This window comes from Lactuca virosa, chromosome 3, assembly GCF_052849685.1.
Source record: "Lactuca virosa cultivar CGN04683 chromosome 3, Lactuca_virosa_CGN04683_v6, whole genome shotgun sequence".
Taxonomy (NCBI): domain Eukaryota; kingdom Viridiplantae; phylum Streptophyta; class Magnoliopsida; order Asterales; family Asteraceae; genus Lactuca; species Lactuca virosa.
In genome coordinates, this window is record NC_136428.1 from 63,610,220 (window position 1) to 63,620,187 (window position 9,968).

At 33.6% G+C, this 9,968-nt stretch overlaps 2 protein-coding genes across 2 annotated transcripts; one reads left to right on the top strand and one right to left on the bottom strand.

Moving 5' to 3' along the window:
• The first annotated feature begins 978 nt into the window (after nt 1-978).
• Nucleotides 979-2,637, top strand: LOC145165855 (uncharacterized). Its single transcript, XM_079084763.1, has 5 exons — nt 979-1,368; nt 1,855-1,958; nt 2,043-2,156; nt 2,243-2,326; nt 2,419-2,637. The coding sequence occupies exons 1-5, from the start codon at nt 1,110-1,112 to the stop codon at nt 2,473-2,475; spliced, it is 618 nt and encodes a 205-aa protein (XP_078940889.1). The 5' UTR covers nt 979-1,109; the 3' UTR covers nt 2,476-2,637.
• A 1,157-nt stretch (nt 2,638-3,794) lies between these two features.
• LOC145165856 (arabinogalactan O-methyltransferase 1-like) lies at nt 3,795-4,856 on the bottom strand. The gene has a single exon (XM_079084764.1). It carries the CDS (start codon nt 4,768-4,770, stop codon nt 3,931-3,933), a length of 840 nt encoding a protein of 279 aa, XP_078940890.1. The 5' UTR covers nt 4,771-4,856; the 3' UTR covers nt 3,795-3,930.
• Between the last annotated feature and the right edge of the window lie 5,112 nt (nt 4,857-9,968).

A 9,968-nucleotide genomic window follows, 5' to 3' on the forward strand; every position in this document is an offset into this window, starting at 1 on the left:
AGAAAATGTAAAAACTAAATAATAAGTTCTAAATTTTTTTTTAATTTTCGCAAAACCGATTCCACAATAAAACTAAATGAAAATGACTGTTGTTACAAAATTTCAAAGATTTGGATATCATTAAAAGAAAATGATAAACCGCATGTATTATTTTTACAGTTTTGTCTTGTTAGATTTTGAAAATTATAAAATATAAAAAGTAATAAAAAAGTTCGGAAAAACTATTTAAAATAGTTTGAGTCAAGGTTTTTTTTTAAATAAATGTTTTAAATATTCAATTTTAAAAAAAAAAGTTATTTAGTTCATTTTCTTTATTAAAATTAAATTAGAAACCCATAGAAGTTTTTAAAAACAAACATATCTTTAGGGCGTTTATTTCATGGTTGTCAAAATCGCGATCCTGATCGTATGATCGTACGATCCTATGATCCTAGGTATGAAAAACGATCTGGATCGGAAAATGATCATATTTGAGGTAGGATCGCATGTAGGATCGTAGGATAGAGATCCTACCTTCTTTTGATTTTCCTTTTTTTTTTTGCAAATGAAAATTATTTTTACCAGTTTATGTCTTTTACCCTTTACCAATTTACCATTTATAATTTTATGTTGTGACTTATGACTAATATTTTGAAGTTTTTATAACTTTTGAACGAAAAATTAAATGTTTGAAATATTTTTCATGTTTAAAAATTATAAATTAAAATTATGTTTTATTTTGTAGGATCTTAAGATCCTGATCCCGATCTTACGATCTCGATCTTGCAAACCCAAAAACGATCCTACGATCCCGATCTTGACAACCTGGATTCATTCATACATATCAATTTTTTTCTATATATAATAATTTATACCGTTAAGTTTTGTATTATATAATTTCATAACATATAAATTGTTTTGTACGAAAAAAATTATTTTTTACCAGTGGCTGATAGGGCAATAACGTCAATATGACACCACATTTATTATCAACACTAAACGGAGGGAGCGAAGGACAGGTTATCGCGCTATACAAACATCCAAACAAAATTGCTTCCAAAATATTTCCTCCTTTCTTGGATGCATAAAACTTCAATCAAATTCTAGATTTTAATCAAATCGATTATAAAATGGGGTGTCTAGCAGTGTTCAGCTCTCTAATTCTCCCCGAGCCATGGCGATCGTCCCTCAATTACACCTCCTGTTCGTTACCTTCGGTTTCCCCCAACTTACGATGTGGCTGTCGAATCGCAACGAGGGTTCGCGATTTCAATTTCCGAAGACGAGGTTATCATCAGCTCAATTGCTCTCATAACGAAAACCCATCATCTTCATCTATGGAGAATGAACAGGAGCCCCCTCAAGAAGCTATTCTCAAGGCCATTTCAGGTCAATCAATTTACAGCAAACTGTTTCTGTTTTTCTTTTTTGTTTGAGTGGTGCATATGTTTTGGTGGGGAGTGAAATAAAGAATCTGAATTCTTCATTTGGAAATACGACGATCAATCATTTTAGGATCCAGAGATTTTAATGAATTTGTAAGAAATTCAAATCAATTTTTGTATGAACAATCAAAATTTAGGTCTTATTGTATAAAACAGAAAGGGGGTATTCAGTGTTCTTAACTTTTATTGCTTCTTATTCTTTCAGTTACCATGGAATCCTAATTCACATACGACTGTCTAAATGCTGAAGATCACAATTCACAGACCATAAAACTGTTTGTTTATGTATCAATTTATGTTGTTTTTTGATGTTCATGATCATCATTAAGGATTTACAGTTTATGAGATTATACAAAGTATCTGGGCATGTTACATTTTTGTAGTAATGGTGTCGTATCTAGCAAAACTAACAATTAAAAATATGATTCAGAACTTTCAAAGGCTAAAGGAAGAGTAGGAAAAACTACTAACATGGTTCTTGGAGGAACGATCACCAATGACTCCACCTATGAGTCTCTCAGTCTGAATAAAATGGTATATTTCTTCTCATTTTTTTTTCTTTCAAAACATGGAGTTTCTACCTCAGTTGCTTATAATTTCTGAAATTAAATGATATAGCTAAACATATACCCAGCTGCTCGAGGATTTACAGCCATTGGATCAGGAGGAGATGATTTTGTGCAATCCATGATTGTTGCTGTTGAGTCTGTAATTCAACATCCAATCCCACAGGTAATTCTAACTTCTTCTTGGATAAAAGGATCATATTTTTGTTGAATTCCTGATTTTGAACGTACTTTCAAAATTCATTTTTATAGGGCCGGGTGAAGCAGAAATTATCATCAGGTGGGAAATATGTGTCTGTAAACATTGGACCTGTTCAGATTGTTTCTAGCAAGCAGGTTAGTAATCATTATAGGTCAATATTTCCTTTTTGAAGGGAAAAAAAAAAGGTTTCAGATTTTTTATTTATATAGTTGGTGATTTTTTCAAGGTTCAAGCTGTATACTATGCTATGAGGAGAGATGATCGAATGAGATACTTTCTGTAGGTGGTGTATATACAACAACACCAATCATCTGGTGTATTGTTCATATTATCAAACATTTGTAAACGAAAATGATTGTGTAATTCATGGATTAGCAGATTAGGTTGTGGTGTAATAGCGCAAGTATTGTTTGAATTATGAATTTAGAAGTTATTGATTATATTATATGGGTTCAGTTTATGGAGATGAAGAAATGGGTCAAAAAATCAATCTCTAAGAGTTACACGTGACAGATATTTAATTAAAAGGGATAATATTTTTTAAACATAAGTCAAGAAAATTAAGGAGGTGTTGAACTGTTGATTGTACAAACAAAAATAGTTAATGACTTATAAAACAAAATTGACAAGGCTAATATTTTCATAGGATGGGAAATAATCAGGTACACCTCAAGACATTCTTACTGTACTGAATCATCGTTGTGATTTTCTTCCTGGCACGTGATTCACAATCATTGTAAAACACATTCCATGCAATGAAGAACAAACACTCATTCTTTTTAACTATTTAAAACATGAAGGTACTTTAAAAATTAAACGAAAGTTTGCAAATGATTAACCAAAAGTTAAAATATATGAATAAATTTTATTACAATTTTCTTTTGTAAAATATTTCGTATTTATTTATTTATTGTAAATTTATTTAAGCAACTTTTTTCCCATTGCCGTGAATTTGTATGTTTCATAGACCTATAGGATCTTGTTGAAAATTTACTCAAAAGTCACAAAATTTTGCAGTGTTTTAAAAACCGGTTTGAATTGGTGGATCGAACCGGTTGGATCGGAAACCAGAGAAATGAGCGGTTTAGAATATAAAAATGGGAAACGCAAATCGTTGGAGAATTTAGATCCCAAAATCAAATGCCGCACGTTTCCGTTTCATCTCTTTCAATTGGAAAACTTTCAAAACAGGTACCTGGAAATCTTCTATAGGTTACATTCGCCCGCTAGTGTTCCCAACTTTCAATTTTCTTTAACTTTCTACCCCCTTCTTCAATTTTCTTTGCATTTTCATCCGAAAGTAAAATAAAATAAATACTTATATCTGTTTTGCTTCAACCAACACAATCTTTAGAAATATATATATGCGACCCAACTTTCTATCTAACATAATATTCCTATCAACCTAAAAACCCAAAATATCACCTAATGGGTTCTCAGAATACATCTGAGCTTCGATTTTTTACAACTACTCATATAAAAGTTGTTCCTTTGGGTTCTTAAATCTTAACAGATTGTATATTTATGTGGGCAAATGGTTGTCTCAATATGTAATCAAAACCCTTGCAAAGAGTAGATGATAAATCGAACCACAAGATAACATATAGCAACGATATTTTAATCATACCAAAAATAAAAAGAAAAAGAGTTTAGAACATATGACTCATGATTGTATAGAAAGATAATATACTAAAAAGACTAAAAAGCCACACCACCAACGCTACGGTGGTTCATCGTCCTAGCAAAAACTAGTGCCGCCCTTCCCGTCGGTAACATTCCACGCCGGCGGAATCTCAAAATGCCATAACCGTCCGGTACCATCCTTCCTATTCTTCCGACACAAAAACTCTTCTGCATAAGCCTTCTCGACCTTCCGATCAACATCGTGCAAAAACACGTGCGTCACGCCGGGCTTTTTCCTGTTTCTCGCCATGACAGCGGCGGAGTAAATCGCCCCCATCCTACCGGGCGCCTCAGCAAACCAACCCCTCGGAGCATCGATCATGATGATATCCCACTCCTTATCATACACCGCGTCGGGCAAACCCGTAAGAGCTAACCGACACCGCGTGTTGCCCCGGATGTACGATTTGGTTGGAGAACATTCCGGTTCCGACCGATACGTTTTCATAAGGTCGTCGGCCTGAGAGAGCTGTGTCCGGTACTTAACGTTCACCGCTTTGAGATCCGGTGCGTCTTTGAGAACGGCTTGGACCCATTTCGGATCTTCTTCGAGAAATAAAGTTACGCCGCCGGGGTTAAACGACGCCCACATCAGGGAATCGTGACCGAGGCCAAAAACGAGGAAATTGCAAGGGGAGATGGATTTGAGAACGTTGAAGGAGATGGAGATCTCGTCGAGCGATTGTTGAGGGACGGTTTTGGACGTGGCGTAGTGGAGGATTGCCCGGAGTTGCATCGAAGCCGCCGAGGATTGGAAGTTGTCGAAGGCTCCGGTGCAGATGAGTTGGCTGGTACCATCGCCGATGAAGGAGAAAACTACAAGGCCGCCGCCGATGAGAGCAAGGAGGGAGAATGCGATGAAGATTTTCCGGTCAGGGAAGGGTCGTAGATTCATGCCTTTTATTTATTTATTTTCTATTTTTTTGGTTCAAAGAGAAAAACACGAAAAACAGGTTATCTAGTTTTCAAGATTGAGCCATCGACTTGAATGGTAGTGTTGATGTTGATGATGATGTGTGACACATGTTAGACATCCATTGGTGAATGAATGTGAAAACTCTATTGACTAAAAGGCCCCTAGACTAAAGAAGAATATCTAAGTTCTTTTAGTGAGAAATTTTGAAAAAGTTGTTTCTTTAATTTTATTAGTTTTTACTATTAATTTATTATTAAAATTTTTTTTTTGGAACGCCTTCTATATCGTAATCACTTAAAAATGTAATATACTTTTTAATTTGTATATATTTGATCACTTGAGTTTTTTCGTTCATATTTGCCCTTCAATTTGTCTAAGGCTGAGCGGTGTGCTAAAATTTTCACCGGTGGACACGTAGGATGAAAGTGACATATATGCAATTTTTACAAATGGTAATGGTGTGGTGTTTAGCATTACCATCGACAAAACCCAAACAAATTTGATTTTGTCGTCGGTGAAATACTACCGCCGGTACTATACCGGCGGTGAAAATGAATGAAGGGCGCGGTGTTTACCGCCGGTGAAATTGGAAACGTAGGCTTACCGCCAGTATGTCCTTTACCATACCGTCCAGCCTAACAGTACACATTTAGTATTATGACCGGCTACTCCAGCTAAGTCAGAAAAAATGACTTAATAGGGTTATATATTCCTCACTTTGTACACATTTAGTCCTTAATATTTTTTTGCACATTTAGTCATTAATATTTTTTTTTGTTGCAATATAAATTCTTGTTGTTTTTGTACACATTCAATACTCATGAACGGTTTCCTTAGGTTTCTTCTAACGACATCCTATATAGAACAATCATTAACAAGGTATTCAGGTCATGTTTATGGCCACTGCGGCCTTGATTGCTTAGTGCTTAGATTTTGTGTTCTAAACGTCGTAACTTCTTCATACGATCTCAGATTTTAACGATCTTTATATTTACGCGTTCGTATTTAAGTCTACCATGATTTTCTTTTAGATTACTCTCGTTAAAAAGTAATATGTTTTTACTTATGATCATTATATACATGTGTTCTTTATGAATGAACGTGTTGATATAAAGATTGTTAAAATTTGAGATTGTATGAAGAAGTTATGACTTTCAGAACACAAGACCTACGCGAAACACAAGACCTAAGCAATCAGGCAGTTAAGGTCGCGGTGACCATAAACATTAACATCCCCGAAAACTTCATTAATGATGGTCTCACATAGATTTTCATGTGAAAAACAAAAGGAAACCGGTCATAAATATTGAATGTGTACAAAAATAACAAATACTTATTTTGCAACAAAAAAATATATTAAGACCTAAATTTGCAAAAAAAAATATAAGGACTAAGTGTGTATAAAGTGAAAAATATATTACTGTAACGCTCCGAAAATACCACCCAAAAATTTTTGTTTAAAAACTTTACTAAGCCATAATATCAAATATTAAAAGACAAACCCATGAATCATGTATCTCAAAATGTCATAATAAATTTATCAATTCGAAACTAGTGTCAAGATCATATCAAACATCAGAGTCTAACTCCCATGCTAACACTGTGGTGCGTGCCATGCCATCATCCCGAGCCCTTCCCTTTGCTAGCTGAAGTACCTGAAACCAAAACTGAAACTGTAAGCACGAAGCTTAGTGAGCTCCCCCAAACTACACATACCCAACAATAACATATAAAGCAACTACTGGGCATTGCCCACTGCATCGGACCGAAGTCCGGAACTAACCAGGGCCTTGCCCTCTGTATCGGATCGAAGTCCGGAAACTGCATCGGACCGAAGTCCGGAACTAACCAGGGCCTTGCCCTCTGCATCGGACCGAAGTCCGGAAACTACATCGTACCGAAGTCCGGAAACTACATCGGACCGAAGTCCGGAACTAACTGAACATAGCATGGCATAATCATAACTACTAGCATAAACACATATACTGCATACTGCATCAGACCGAAGTCCGGAACACATAACACAAAGACATGCTTGAATCACAAAGACATCAAGCACACTGAACTACTGCATCGGACCGAAGTCCGGAACTACTGCTAATTAAACGGGCTGGCATTGTGGTCGTAGAGCCGTTCCTACTGGAAGGAAAACTCACCTCGTAACGCTGGCTGCTGAGGTGCTAAATCTGAGACTGTCTGACTGCTGCTCCGGAACTCCCCGGCTACAAATCCCATAAACACTAAATCAAATACTGATAACTAATCTCAGGGTAAAATGACTATTTTACCCCTGGTCAAAGTCAACTTCCTGGTCAAAGTCAACTTTCAGTTGACCGGACTCGCCGAGTTGGGCCGCCAACTCGCCGAGTCCTTATCATTCTTTCTAATCCTCTACCCGCTTCTACTCGTCGAGTTTGGCAAAGACTCAACGAGTTCTTCTTCGATACTGACATCGAGTCCAACTTCATCCGAATCGCCGAGTTGTATGAACAACTCGTCGAGTTCTCCTTCATCATAAGAACACGTCCTGACTGTGACTCGCCGAGTTGTATGAACAACTCGTCGAGTCTGTTCTTGAGGCAAGAAGATTGCCTTACTATACAGTGGATTCTAGTCGATTTTAGTGCATCCAATTCATAGATCTGGGCTTCTAGGGCTGGTTTTGCACGTAAAGTTTCCAACTTTACGTGCATGCACACGAGAATGGGGCTAAAACACCAAAATCATCCAACACTAAGCACTTAGGGTTTGGAACAAGGCTATATTTGCATAAAGGTAGCTACTTTGAGCTCCTGGAGCTCAATGATGTCCAGATCTATAGTTCACTACCCTAAGGGGGCTCCAATCTCGAGTTTGGACCTTGAAATGTCCCAAAAGTGGCAAAACAAGCATATATGAAGATCTACTAGGAAAATGAACAAGGTAGAGACTTTATTACCAGATGAAGTAGCAAATGGAAGCTAGCTTCTGGATCTCCTTCTTCTCATTTGCACCTTCTCCCTTTCCTTCCCTTCTACACTTCCAAGAACACACCAAAACACTCAAAAATCAAGAAGGAATCACTCAAACTCACCTATGGAGGCTAGGGTTTTGAGGGGGAACGCTCTAGGGGTGCTGGAGGCTGGGATGGGGGCTATAAGGACGTTTAAATAGGGTACAAACCCTAAGGATTAAGGTTTCATCCAGACTGGCCTACTCGTCGAGTCCAGGCGCGGACTCGCCGAGTAGATTACTTAAAACCCCCGTCCAAACTTGGCATCTACTCGACGAATTAGGACTACTACTCGTCGAGTAGCTCTTTATAAAAGACTTTTAATAAATTAATATGTACCAGGAACGGGGCGTTACAATTACATTATTAAGTCTTTTTTTCGGTTACCTGGAATAGCTAGTCATAATGACTGAATGTGTATAGTTAAACAAGTTAAAAGGGCAAATATGGACGAAAAAAAAGTCAGTGACCAGATATATACAAATCGAAAAATATATTACATTAAGTCATTATCCCTTTAAATAATTGTTCATTTACAATTTCATTAATTTTAATTATTAATTAAATGACTTCTTTAATTGTTAATTCTTTTTAATTATTTTTATAAATTTAACTAATTTATTTTTATCTATGTAAAATATTTGATAACTTTTTATTTTTTATTTTTTAAACAAACATTGTATTTGCCACAAACAAATAAAAATAAAAATATAATTATATGAGGTCTTTATTATATATACATAAAAAACAAATATTAGATAATTATAGAAAAAATTACAAATATTATATAATTTATATATAACAATGAAATGTTATTACCTATTTAACCAACATAATTAATTAGTTAATACATAACAAATATTTAAAAACTAAATATAATTCATGAATAAAATGATATTAAAATAGATATACAAATAATAAAAATATATTGATCATTGCTCTAATAAAATATATATATATATATATATATATATATATATATATATATATATATTACTTCAACAATACACATATACAACATTCATTACAGAATAACAACATATACATAGTGTTTTTATGTTCTCACACTATTTACTATTTTTTATTTGAACTTACTTCTCTATATATATATATATATATATATATATATATATATATATATATATAATATATATATATATATATATATATATATATATATATATACACAGAGAGAGAGAGAGAGAGAGGATCTGATGAGTACTAAAAATGGCGAGTACTTTGAGAATAATTTTTCATCATCTATTTCGTCAATGACATAAACTTCAAACCAATACATGGACGTGACGCGTTTGCATACGACGCACATCCGTGGAGCGTTATACAATCTCAAGGATTTAATCACGTGCAACAGACGTCTATAAAGCATCATTTAAGTGTGTTTTTCTCTTTAATTTCATTTTTTATTTTTTATTTTTTCAAAATACATGTAAATGTACTTCGTTTTAACTATTTTATTTTTACGGGTTTTTTTCGCTTTTTTTTGTTTGTTTATTTTTTTCATTTTTTATTTTTTAATGTTTTTACTGCATATGTGAAGTTTTTTTTTTTGTTTACTTTTTTATAAATTTAATCTGAATATCGGTTTGAGTTTTTTAATGTTTAACAATTATAAAAGTTTTGACTTATAAAAATACTAAACATCGTTAAGTATTCAAGTGATACTATTTTTGGGTCAAATCATTTTGAATCATAATATTTTGGATTATATCATTTTTAAATCACATGATGTTTGATCAATTATTGAACTAAATAAAGTTTTTGTTCAAAAATAAATTTTGGATCATTATATATTTTGAATCATTTAATTTTGAATAAAAAAATATAGCTAAAGATCATAAAATATTTGAATCAAAATATTTTTAGAAGATAACAAATTAAGGATCATAAATATATTGAATCATAATTTTTTTTAATCATAAATATTTTGATTTATATCATTGTGGATCATATTATGTTCAACATTTTCTAAAAAAAATGTAATCTTTTAAAACAAAGTTTGGTATCTAAACAATCTTATTTTTTTAAAGTTCATTTTAAAAAGTTCATAATATATGATAAATAATAAACCTTAAAATGATTTTTAATATGGAGAACGAAAATTTTCACGCTTTTTTTAATAAAAAGTTAGAATTATTTAAACAAAATGTATGTATCCTTAAAAATA